Source organism: Pristis pectinata, chromosome 10 (assembly GCF_009764475.1).
Source record: "Pristis pectinata isolate sPriPec2 chromosome 10, sPriPec2.1.pri, whole genome shotgun sequence".
NCBI lineage: Eukaryota > Metazoa > Chordata > Chondrichthyes > Rhinopristiformes > Pristidae > Pristis > Pristis pectinata.
In genome coordinates, this window is record NC_067414.1 from 11,155,869 (window position 1) to 11,169,194 (window position 13,326).

The 13,326-nt window shown below is 42.8% G+C and overlaps 2 protein-coding genes across 7 annotated transcripts in view; one reads left to right on the plus strand and one right to left on the minus strand.

The window, feature by feature from the left end:
* The window catches only part of ggps1 (geranylgeranyl diphosphate synthase 1), a 66,006-nt gene extending 61,635 nt beyond the window's left edge, over positions 1-4,371 (minus strand). For 2 of the 3 annotated variants that reach the window (XM_052024071.1, XM_052024070.1), the window contains exon 1: positions 4,001-4,371. The gene's annotated coding sequence lies outside the window, so the exon portion shown is untranslated. The remainder of the gene's footprint in view (positions 1-4,000) is intronic. The other variant, XM_052024072.1, reaches the window with a different exon arrangement.
* Positions 4,372-4,670: 299 nt separating this feature from the next.
* Positions 4,671-13,326, plus strand: part of arid4b (AT-rich interaction domain 4B) — a 123,739-nt gene continuing 115,083 nt past the window's right edge. For all 4 annotated transcript variants that reach the window (XR_007957025.1, XM_052025003.1, XM_052025005.1 and 1 more), the window contains exons 1-2: positions 4,671-4,945; positions 5,849-5,912. Coding sequence is in view for 3 of the 4 variants with exons in the window: in XM_052025003.1 (XP_051880963.1) it covers positions 5,907-5,912 (6 nt within the window). In the remaining variant the exon portion in view is untranslated. The remainder of the gene's footprint in view (positions 4,946-5,848; positions 5,913-13,326) is intronic.

Below are 13,326 nucleotides of genomic sequence, written 5' to 3' on the forward strand. Positions count from 1 at the left end.
ATCTACGTCTTATCTTCAGACAACGTTGGTTGTTGAAGAAACCCTTGCTCATGTTTCACCTTATGGCTTGCGGAACTGAACTTTAAGAACCATTCCGGAACTGGGAGTTTTGGACTTTGTCACACACAAAGAGTTTAGTTTTGGGGTTAACGTTCGAGGTTTAACATTTTTGAATTCTAACATACTAACATTTTTACTTTTATTTTACGTATTATCATAAGTAGTAATTAATAAAATAGTTTTTAACACTGAATCATGCTCAGCGTGTTTCTTTTGTTGCTGGTTCGTGACAAAATGCATAAATCTTTGCAAAGGGACAGTAAATGATTAAACACCAAATGCAAATGACACTAATAACTGTTCAGAAAATCAAAATTAACAGAAAATCAGAAGAATTCTGTAGTATGGCTGGCAAGCCTCATCATGAAGTACTTTTAAACATGCATCTCAGACCAGTAAATTCAATTCAATATTAACATGCTGAAGAAAAAGTTCTGCATTCACACCAGAACTAAATGAAGAAATGGACACCATTTAACCAAGTCTAGCAGGTTCCCAAAGAATAATTACATCCTTTGGTTATGGAGAGTAAATTACATAGTAGATTGTTTCTAATCTTTGTCATACAAGAGTAAAAGGAAAAAATGTAACCTGCTGATTTATGGGAAGAAAGATTTAACTTTAGTCTAGTTCCCCAGCTGTAGGTTTGTCCTTTTGCTTAATGAAGATATAGTCCCATTAGATGTAACCCCTGCCTTTTTTATTACTGGCAGAACACCAGAGAAGCTTCATGACAAACATGCACCATGACTATCCAGTGACTCAAGCACCACCCTTGGTGGGATTTCCAGGAAAACTTGTGAGGCGTACACATTCACTTATCAATGGCATGACTTTTCAGTATTCCAGATAAAGTTTGAATTTGTAGTCCCTGCTGATTCTATTGAAACCATTTCAGAAAAGTATTCAGTCACAGGGGAGACCAAAGCTGCTACGTATTTGTACAGAAGTTTCTACAAGATCATATTTCTATATACAGTAAGTGTAAGATCACATTTAAGTGATCAATATTTCATGCACATGACATCAATAAGCTAATCCAAGATGAACGTTTCCTTAAATTTAAATCTTTCATTTTTCTCTGGACAGTAGTCAATGACAAACCATTCTCTGAAGTAGCAGTGGCAAACCCGCCCTGTGCAGCTGAACAGGATTTAATGCTATCAGCTTATTCTCAAAATGGGCTGGGGAACTAAAAAATTAACTGAAGGCAATAACCACAAAACCAAGAGCTACGAACAGTACTCGCATTATTCACAACTGATACTCATTTAAGACACAAAAATGCAAAAGTAGCTGTTTGAAAGCAGAATATTTTCTGGATTTTTGGAATCAAAAATCATGATACTATTTTGGAAGCCTTAAATGAAGCAACATATACAAGGTCATAAACAAAATCTCAGACAATCTGTCATAAGCAGCCACTTCCATGGTGTATTCTATCATTCCAGCAAAATGCAGCTTACTAGATTAAACATTTGAAGCTTCTATCCCACTGTGATAAGAATACTGAACAGTTCCCTTGTACAATGAGATGGTCTCTTGACCTAACAATCTACCTTATGACCTTGCACCTTATTGTTTACCTGTAGCTGTAACACTTTATTCTGTTATTGGTTTTACCCTGTACTACCTCAATGCACTGTGTAATGAATTGATCTGTATGAATGGTATGCAAGACAAGTTTTTCCACTGTGCCTCAGTACAAGTGACAATAAACCAATACCAAAGATAGAGCAGGTAAAGAAAGAGGCAATACTTACTGTTGCTCCACACTCCTTTCTCAGAACCCAACCAAATCCCCAGACATTTGTTTCTTATATTAAAAATAGCCCAGACTTTATAAAGGACTGAAAAGCAAACTAACTGTTCAATTAGTGAACAGAAGCAATTGAGAACAGGATATTATTTGTATTTATAAAGCACATTTAGCATAGTATGGCAAACTCACCCTCCACACAAAATTAATCAAACAAAATTTGATGCAAACCACAGAAATATTAGGGAAGATATTAGTCAAATGCTTAAAAGCTTTTTTTTTGAAAAAATGATAGTGTTTCAGAAAATTGCAGAGTTTAAGGTCCTGGCTGATGACAACAGCACTAATAGTGGAGCGAGCAAAATTGAGAACACTCAAGAGGCCAGATTGGGTGAACAATACTTGACAAGAGCCCAGGAGCAAATATAGATTTGGTGATCTTGTGCTTATGAAGAGCAGTGCAAGAGCAGCAAGCTGGAAGTCAAACCTAAAGACATGACAAATAGGAAGTCCCAAAAGTAGATCCTCAGGGGAGTATCAGAGCAAGCGGTACAGGAATCAGGAAGACACTGAGTGACTGGCTACAATTAAATAAACTGAATTAGGCAAGTCCAGTCTCAAGTGAGTAAAAATGTAGAGGTAGAAGAGAATGGTTTAATCAACCACATTAAAAGGTTGCAGACTTGATGAGATGGATGTAGAGTGAAAGACTACATTATAGTCACTTGGGATGTTACTAATACTTTGATAAGAACCATTTCAATTCTGTTGCAGGACAGAAATCATATTTGAAGGAATCAATCATGACATTCTACGAAGAATAGGGACACAGTGAAAGGCCATAGAAATTGAAAGGTAATCAGCCAGTAGTATGCATGAAAAGGTGTCAAGTTTTGGAATGAAGCAGAGGACACAAACCCAAGAACAAATATCAACTAGCACAAGAAAATGAGTGGAGATGAGCTTATTGGGAATGGGGGTCAGGGAAATAACAGAATGAACAATAGCATGGAGGAGAGACAGGGGCAACCACAGAAAGGTGCAACTTGTGGACTAAGGTGGGGAAAGAGGAGGAGACAGCTTACAATCTTTAGTGTCAGAGAAGTTGAAGACAAGGGAAATAGGTCACCAAAAACCTCAGTTAATCCCAAAATAAAAACATTTTTGGAGACAAGAGCAGAACCTGGCAATGCCATGAAGTTCAGCCAGAACTGTTTTTAAATAATAGGTCACTGTATCTGTTCACATCTGCACACATTTTCAAGTATAAGAAACGATGATAACTGCAGCCAGGATGCAGCAGCAATAGCCTTGAGGTTATTGAAGGTATAGGTAATAAAATCGTGCTTGAGCAAACTGGTATTGTATGTGTCTTGGCAAAACAAGGGACAAAGGCTTATACAATTGAGATTTTGGAAATGGAATCTAAAGCAAATATGCAAGAAGGGATGGGAGGGGAAGTGAAGATGTGAATGGTGAGCCACTAAGTGATCACAAGTGGGAGGGGCAAAACCCTGAGAGATGGCCATGAATACAAGTTATGAGGTTTATGGAGAATGAAACAGGTCAAATGAAGGCAGATGATGAATCAATGGTGGTGGAAGTTGTTGAAAATAATGGCTTGGTTTACAAGCAGGAGGAATACAGTGGATAATCTCAAGCAGCATTCTTTACAGTGCATGTTTCAAGGATGAGACAGCCCAAGTAACAAGAGGCAGTGGTGGGGGTCGGACAAAAATACATTGTTTGACTGAAAGAATGAGCTGAAGGGACTAGTGGGGAGAGCAGGCGTCAGAATGTACAGACCTGGGTTCAAAAACCACACTCCAGGGCCATAGAGACAGAATCAAGACTGGCTAATCCACCGCAGAGACCTCAGGCTGACTTCCCCGACTCTTTAAGTGGACATGAAAAATACACCAGGACGTTCCTCCCCAATCCCTCCACCCCTCCCCAATTTGAAGCACTTCACCCAAGTCATCCAACCGCTTTCACCCTTGATTAAGTTTCGGTTGGTGGGATGTTGCTGCACGCAGTTTGCTTGCACGTTCCCTACAGTACGGGGGGGGGGGGGGGCGGGGAAAGAAGAGATCGGACTTTCGATGAAAGGCGCCACGCCAATGCAAAACCGGCCTGCCTGGTGGCCTGGGTAACACGTTTAGCAGAGCAGCGGAGACTTACTGTGAAGCGCGGATGACGCAGCAAATAAAACCCGCCGTGCACCGACCGGGCTGGGGGCCGTCTGCGTCCGGGTTACGGCCTGTCCGCTTCCGCTTTCGCGTCCCCTTTCTCCTCAGCTTTAATTTCTCTTTTTGTTGTTGTTGTTGTAGTACAGGGGAGGGGGGGGAAGGGGGGGGAAGGGGGGGATTAAAACACCCGTCACAGTCTTAACGGAGCGACCCGACGTCGCCTGCAAAGGCGACCGAGCGACGGCGGCCGCAGTACGCCGTCTCCGCAGCTGGAGGAGGACGACGACGGCGCCCTTCACCGCCGAGGATTCACCCCGGACGATTCCCCCCTACTTTACCTCAACCAAAACTACGCCATCCTAATATCAGTGCGCCTGCGCAGTAACCGCTTTTAAAGCTCACCGACCCGCTCAGTGCGCATGCGGTTCCCCCCCTCTCTCCCTGACAGCCGCGGTTCGCAATGCGCACCGGGAGATGTAGTCCCCCAGCTCGGCCTTCCCCCCCACGCGGGAAGGGAGGGAGAACTACATCTCCCGGCGGCGCCCACGCCACACAGGCCAGCGGGTGGAGGGGGGCAGGGCCAATGGGCGCGCTGGTGCCGCGGTTGCCGTGTGACGGCGAGCCAATGGGAAGGGTTGTTTGTTGCTGAGAGGGGTCGAGTGTGTGTTTTTTTTATTCTCTCCTCTTCCACCGCCCCCCCCCCCCCAACCCGACTCCTCTCTCGGTTGCTTTCGGCTGGCGGCCGGCGCTTTAACAGCGGCCTGCGTCTCCTGTCAGTCCCGGCCGATCGTGGGCCGGGGAAGGAGGAGGAGTAGGTCATCGCCTTCCCCCCACCACCACTTCGATTCGCGGCTCGAATGCCGAGCAGAAGCCGGCTCGGACAGCGGGCGGGCGGCCCCGGCCTGTGAGGCAGACGCTGCTGCAGTCTCCACCTTCGGTGAGGGGGAGTGCGAGTGAGCGGCGGGCGAGAGGGCAGGGTGGGCTCCGTCCGCTCTCCGGCGACGGTGGTGGGGGGGGGGGGCAGATTTAAACAATGAGGAGCCGCGGCGGCTCTGAGGAGTCCCCGTGTCAATCACCTCAACCCACCCCCTCCTCCGACCCGGGGAAGTGGAGGTGGGGGGTCCGAGAGCGGCCACGGCCAGGCTCCGGCCCTCTCTCAAGTCGTGTCGGTGCTTTGGGGAAATTGAGCTCGGGCGAGAGAGGGGGGGGGGGGGGGGTGGTTGCAGGCTCTCCAGCAGCGCCACAGCTCCGCTCTGTGTACGTGTGGCCAATGATTGAGAAGACTCCGTCCGTCTCTCTTCACCTGCTTAACCTTTTTTTTCCCTCTCCCTTTCCTTGACCTCTTTGCACCTCTCTCCCTCCATCTCTTCGCCCTCTTAACTCGTCTCGCCTCCCCCTCCTCTCCCGACCACTGGCACTGATGCAGTCCGTGTGTAACTTTGGGATCTGGCTGAAATGGCGTCATTGACATAACTAGAGAGTGGCGGTGGGGAGAGAGAGGAGGGGGAGAAACGCATCAGCTCCATCACTCTGAGTCGCACGATTACAACCCCTCCTGATCCTGTGCATTTCAACCCATCCGCCATTCATCATCTTTTCTTCCCGCTGCTGTGTAATATGTTCTGGGCAAAGGTAACATTCGCGTCTAAAGCAAGGAGATGAAAATAATGTGGGGAATTGTATCGTCACTCGCGACCGATGATCCTGTATTGGCATTGCCTCGCCTGCCATTCTCGAAGTGGGGGTTGGGGCTGGTGGTGGGGAGTCTGTCCTGAAAGGAGATGTCGATCAGTTCTTTTTCCAAATGGATTTTTTTCTTGTGTGTGTTCCTTTTCTTTAGGAATAACGACAGTTGACTTTCTTGCTTCGGACGCCGATTTGGTATATTTCGAATTAACATGAAGGTAAAAGAAAACCTTACATTTTTTTTCTCCGGCTTGATCGAAAAAAATAATCGACCGGTGTTATAGTTTAATTAGGGTTTTTCGAGTGTCGTGTTGTTACACTGGGGTTTTCCCACTGCAGATGTGTGTTTGATGTAGTTGGAGTATGCTGCATGACAAAGCAACGGCAAATACAAACTGCTTATTTAGTGCGGCAACATTACGGCTGGCCCAGACGGTGTAATATAGGGACCGTTTTATTCCTTGAACTGCCAGTCTAAGTAAAGCAATGACATTTATGATGGAATGATCCGAAGATTGGTTTGTTTGTTTCCGCAACCTGTGTGTACTACGGTAGTTTTTAAATGTTTGGATTTTTTTTAAAAAAATCTCGTTTTAGGTGTTGTCATCTCGAGACTCGGTGGAAACGTCTCGGTAGTATTTTTTGCGATACCGCAAAATGTGTTTTCTGTAAAAAGCGAAGCTTTCCAAACGATGCAGAGAATTTCGGTTGTGTCGTGCGAACAATGTAATCAGATCGACTCGAATTTGACTTGCCTTTCATATACCGCATTTTAACGGCAGACTACTGGGACTAAATTAAAAGTCTAACACTTGAATTCTGTAAATGGTTACTCGGGGTTAGTTTCGGTTGTGCAAAAAAAGGGCAGTTCTTAGCTATTCTTGTGTTAAATTAAAATCAGCTCCTGAAGCCGGCTCTTGCTTTGTCTGTTTACTTCTACTGGGTGCAGTGCAACAACAATACAGAATTGCTCAAACCACCTCCACAAATAACCAGTTCAGGCTTGTGGCATTGTGGGCATTAGGCAGGCCAAGCTGATTAATCCACACCGCTTTGAATTTGACAGACACATTGCACTTAATACTAGGTAAGTGGCAGAGAAGCAAACACTATAAATAATCACAATAAAATCTGTGATTCTGATCAGGTGAGCTTCTGTTCAGATTTCCCCAAAGCAGAGGTTTGTCACCCTTGGCTGAAATGCCTGCAGTGGCCTGCAGACCAGGGGGGAGTGGTGTTTGTAATAACAGAATGGGTAAAAATGACTTGAAGGTCAGTGTGCACTGTGCTGAAGTGTTTTAGAAGTCAATGAATAGTTGCAGCACTCTTGTTTCTAATGATTTGGTGTTTAAATTCCATGACTGTACCAAAATAACAGATTAGTCGCTATCACATTGGCATTTGTAGGACTTTGTTACGTGCAACTGAGCTGCTGCAGTTTCTACATTATAGTAGTGACTATATTTTAGTCGTTACAACACCTTCACTTGTGGAAGGTGCTGTATAGATACAACTTACTTGTATGGCATTGAGCATCTTCTAGTTCTGTTGTGATAGAAACATTGCACGGATAATGGTCATTAGAAACCCCTGCATTTACTTTGATGAATCACTGTGTGATTCTCGAGGTGGGTTAACTGATCTTAATCTTGGTATCCTCCTCCTCAGGATAGGTTACTTGTTGCAGGTCTGTTTATTGTTTACCCTACCCCTTCAAGCACAAGAGAGGAAAGAATCAGATAGTCATACAATCATCAAACTTGCCTTCGTTTCCCTTTGCTCATCATCCTGCCTCTGGCTCCTGTTCGAGTAATGTTGTACTGCTTAAAATACTTAAAGCATCTCTTTTGGCTTCTTTCCTTCAGTTCTTTGTGACCTCCTCCAGCCTTAAAACCCTCAGAGAATTCTCCAATTCTGCCAGACTTGCTGCATTATATTTTGGCCCAAAGCTCAACAACTCCTCCCCTAAATGGTTCAATTCTCTTTTAAGTTGCTCTTAAAAGCATACTGCTTTGTTTAAGCTTTTACATTCGTTATTCAAATAACTTGTTGTTTAGAGACAGTGTATGGACACGGGGATATTTCAGAAAATGGAATGGGGGGAAAATACCCAAAAGAGAAAAACAACAATGTAGATGTAATGTGCTGGGCAGTCCAGGCATTTTTTGTGCTGCTTGTTTCAGGTGTTTTTAAACAGATTTTAAAGACAGAATTATATGTTTTCATGTTTAAGGAGGACCACTGGAGCATGATTAGGCTTCTGAACAGTTTGAACATAGAACAGTACAGCACAATACAGGCCCTTCGGCCCACAAGGTTGTGCTGACCTTTAAACCTCGCCTAAGACTATCTAACCCCCTTCCCCCCACATATCCCTCTATTTTAAATTCCTCCATATGCTTATCTAGTAATCTGTTGAATTTGACCAATGTACCTGCCTCCACCACTGCCCCAGGCAGCACATTCCATGCCCCAACCACTCTCTGGGTAAAAAATCTTCCTCTGATATCTCCCTTGAACTTCCCACCCGTTACTTTAAAGCCATGCCCTCTTGTATTGAGCATTGGTGCCCTGGGAAAGAGGCACTGGCTGTCCACTCTATCTATTCCTCTTAATACCTTGTACACCTCCATCATGTCTCCTCTCATCCTCCTCTTCTCCAAAAAGTAAAGCTCTTAGCTCCCTTATTCTCTCCTCATAATGCATAATCTCTAAACCAGGTTTTGGAATTGAAACTATTATTAGTGAATCGATAATTCAGGTGAATCGGTCCCATTGCTTGTCAAGAATTAGCAGCTTGTATTTTCACTGTTCTGCTTAAGAGGGTCAATTATACAGTCATGTTTTTGGTTGCACTGATATTTAATTTGTATCAAAGCTAATCTGTTAGCAGTGATTTATTTGATTACATTTTCACTTCTGAGTTTGAGCAGAAAATCTAGTTTGATGGTTATTTGAAGCATACAGTGTACTTTTATATTTTTTACATAGAATGTGGGAGTTATCGGCGTTTGTTGCTAATCATTTCTTTCTTTTTAAGCTCTGACTTGCAGAGCCATTTTATTCACGTTGTATTTAGTTAATGATTTTGCCTGTGGTTTGTAGTTACACGTGGGCCAGACTGGGTAGAAGTGGCAGATTTTATTCTTTGTAGAATATTAGTGAACCAAATGGCTTTTCTGACAGTTGGATAAGTCCAGGATCACCATTACTGAACATTAGTTTTTTATTCCAGATTAATTTAATTACTTGATTTCAAAGAGCCCATCTGGAAGTGTGGGACTTAGACTTGAGTCTCCCAGTCAGAAGCCCAGATCTCCGACTACCAGTCCAGTAACTGAGCCATTATTCCACTGTATCACTCTTGAGGGCCACACTGCAGTTTTGGGTAGAACCGAAGAGCAGCAGGCACAATTCCTGGTGTCCCAGGACCTATCCTTCAACAAAATCTGTCATTATTACACTGCTGTATGTGGGAATTGAGAGCTGTGCTGCCTACATCACAAACAGTAACTACACTTCAAAGGCACTGCATTGGTAGGAAAGTGGATGAGGATGTTGGAGGTCATAAAGTACACCGAGAAATGAAATGAATTCTTTGAAGGTTTTGGGCTTTGTCTCTTTGATTGCTAGGCTCATTCTGGTCAAAGGTGTGCATTCAAACATAATACAAGCCCCACCACAGGACATGAAGAAATATTTTAAGCTGTCATCTCAGTGCTACACTGTTAAGTGTTAACCTGCATGATAAACTCAGGCTCATTTGGTGAGCAGGAGGAAGAAGTTAACCAATGACTATTTGTTCTTTATTTTCAAGTGAGTGTGCAATGTAAAGTATGCAAATCTCATATTTTAAGGAAAAGATTTTTGTAGTAAAGTCATATAGTATTCTCCCTTTGACAAAATGCTCCTTTTGTATTCCCGCGTCCATGCTGCCCTCTTCAGTTTGTAGAGTGGGTTGTGGGAATCATTAGCAGTGATGTACATGGATGTCAGTGCTGTTCCTTGGTCAGTCTTTTAGGAGCCATATAAGTAAAATAGAAAGAACCAGTAAATCTCCACCTTCCTACAGAAGAAAGCTTCAATGAAAGCCAGTACTCAACTATTCCTTGGAGAGGTACATGGGTTAACTATCTGCAACACCAGAACGCTTTCAGTTCCTGGACTGTCCAGTAAGATTTGTTGATTTGATTTTGATGTAAACTTCCGGAGGATTTGATAGGCAAGAGCAGAACCCAAAAAAAAGATGATGGGTCTGTACTGCTCATCGTCTCCCGAACTGCTTTCTGAAATACCTCGTGAAGTGCAGTGTCGGTACTGCAACAACCAATTTATGCACGGCTTACTCCAGTGACAGATATTCATAATCTATGTTAGCTAGCCTTACATCCGCCTGAGGCGGCAGGCTATAGCTAACATCTGACCCGACAATGCAACTATTTCTTGATGTAGAACTAAAATTTGAATAGAATTTGTGCTCAAGTGTTTGGAGTGGGATTTGAACTAATTCTCAGGTGAGCTCTGATAGTCCAGGACTCTTGGGAGTTCGATAGTGCTGGACTAACAGATTTGAATGTTACTCCCATTAATAACCAAACACACTTTTATTTCACTTTTTTAAAAATCTGTTATACAATACTGGCTGTCCCTCGGTTTTGGACACCTGTACATACAAATGAGCTTCCAAAGTGTGACATTTATACGTTTGTTCCTACAGGCAGCAGAACTGGTTTCCTCTCTCTCTCTCCATGCTTAGTAATTGTTCTTATCAGTTTTAAGTGCTTTTGATGCCATTCATTACAATACTGTGGAGGTATGGTTACCATAGCGAGTGATTTTTATGTATTTTCCGACTTACAGACAAAATCAACTTATGGACATTTGTAAAAACAGAACCTGTTCATTATTTGGGGATGGCCTGTAGTGATTTCACTGTATCTCTGTACATGTGACAACAATAAACCAATTCCATTAAAGAAACTTAAGGGGGATATGGACAAGCTGAGTGAGTGGGAGAACCACGGCCGATGGAATACAATGTGGGAAGATGCGAGGTCATTCACTTGCATATCTGTAACAGAAAAGTGGAGTATTTGTTCAATGGTGGGTAGTAATGATGTTCTTAGAGACCTGGGTGGGTTTCTACACAAGTCACTGAAAGCCAACGTGTTGGGACAGTAGGTAAATGGCATGTTAGCCTTCATTACAAGAGGATTTGAATGCAGGCACAAGGAAGTCTAATTGTAATTGCATTGTGCCTTGGTGAGACTGCAGCTAGAATATTTGGTGCCGTTTGGATCTCCTTACCTACTTGCCATAAGGGAGCACAGCATGAGGAGAGATTGAATACACTGTGACTATATATTCTATACTTAAGAATGAGAGGAGATCTCATTGCAACATAGAAAATTCTTAAAGGTTTTGACAGGGATATTTGCAGGGAGGATGTTTCTTTTGGCTGATGAGTCTAGGACATGGACACAGTTTCAAAATAAGGGGTTATGGTTTAGGCTGTTGGTGAAGGACAAATGTCTCCATGCAGAGGGTAGTGAGCCTTTGGAATCCTCTACCCTGGAGTACTCTGAAGGCTCAGTTGTGTTCATTCAAAACAGAGATTGATAGTCTTCTGGGCATTAAGGGAATCAAGGATATGGGGATAGTGCAGGAAAGAGGCTCGGAGATCGAAGATTAGCCTTAATTACAATGAATCGCAGGACAGAGTCAACGGGCCAGCTGGCTACTCCTGTTCCTATTTTATTTTAATCTTCTTGTGTAAACCTTCACTGAACTGCATCTGATACATTCGTATTCTTCCTTAAATGAGGAGACCAATGCTGTACACATTAGTCCAGATGTAGTCTCAACATTGTTTTTTTTAAAATGATCCATAACCTCCCTGCTTTTGAATTCAGTTTCCTTTGCATTAATTACTTGCAGTACCTGGATACCAGCCTTTTGCATCTCTGAGCTCTGCAATCTTTCACTTTTCAGATATTAATTTGCTTATATTTTTCCTTCCAAAAATGGACAGTTTCACGTTTTCTCACATTATACTCGATTTGACAGATTCTTGCCCATTCATTTAATCCACGTAGCCTCCTTTTATGTCCTTTTCATAACTTATCTTTGTGTTATTTAGCAACCATGACTTCAGTCTCTTCATCAAGGTCATTTATATAAATTGTAAAAAGTTTGGTCTTTGAAAATATGGGAGAATTGCTAAAGATAATCCAATTGATCGTAACTTCTTTCCTTGGTGCAGAATTTTATCTGATTTGTATGATTTAAAATTGGTGCATCTCAGAAGGTGCTACATGCCGCCAGCCAGTTATTTAATAACACTGTATAATGCCAAATCTTCTTTGGTTCTCCTGTTTTCTATCATGAGGTGGTGCTCATCATAGTGCTGTCCTTCCTGGATGTATCACAACATGTCCTCTTATTGGCTGATTTCTAAATGAGATTTTGGGAGAGACATCTGATTACCTTGTCAAGTAAATAAGTAATTTGTTGAGCTCAGTAGATTTATTTTTAAATCTCATTGTAATCAAATTAATCACCAAATGTCAAGTATCTTGTAGGTGATACATGTCATTACTTTGTTGAAGTTTTTCATGAATGTGTGTTTGAGAAGGTATTAATTGGAAAATATAGAAAGTTTATGCAATCATAGCTCTCTAAGGACTCCAGCATGTGGTTGTTGTGTGTGATATGTGAATAGGTGAAAATGGTTAAACTGTAACAAAATCTGGCCTTGAGGGGAGCTTTGATTTTTTAATTTAGTCATTTTTTGGGATCTGGGTGTTGCCGTAAGGCCAGCATTTATTGCCTATTCCTATTTGCCCATGAGTAGGTCGTGGTGAGCATCATCTTGCGTTGCTGTAGTCTTTCTGTTAAAGATATTCCAATAATGTTGTCAAGCAAATAGTTGCAAAATTTAAACTGGTTGAGTGGTGCTGCAACAACAACCTCTCGCTCAACATCAGTAAAACTAAAGAGCTGATTGTGACTTTAGGAAGGGGAAGGAGGGCGAACGTGCGCCAGTCTACATTGGCAGTGGAGGGAGCAGCAGCTTTAAATTCCTGAGCGTTAACATATCGGATGACCTGTCCTGGGCCCAGCACAAAGAAGCAATGGAAGGCTAAGGAGGTTCAGCATGTCACCGAACACTCTAACAAACTTCTGCAGATGTAGTGTTGAAAGAATCCTGACTGGTTGTATCGCAGTCTGGGTCGGCAATTCGAATGCACAGGAACATAAGAAGCTGCAGAGAGTAGTGGACTCTGCCCAATACAACATGGGCACATCCCTCCCCACCATCGGTAGTATCTACAGGAGGCACTGCCTCAAGAAGGCAAATTACAACATCAAAGGTCTCCACCACCCAGCCGTGCCATCTTCTTGCAATTACCATCGGGCAGGAGATACAGAAGCCTGAAGTCCCACACCACCAGGTTCAAGAACAACTACTTCCCTTCAACCATTTGGTTCTTGAACCAACCAGCACAACCCTAATCACTAGTTCGGTATAGTAACACCATGACTTTTGATTACTTAGCACTAAAATGGATATTTTTAAAAATTCTAATTATGTTCTTTTTTGTAGGAATTGTGTATAATTTATGTTTTTTT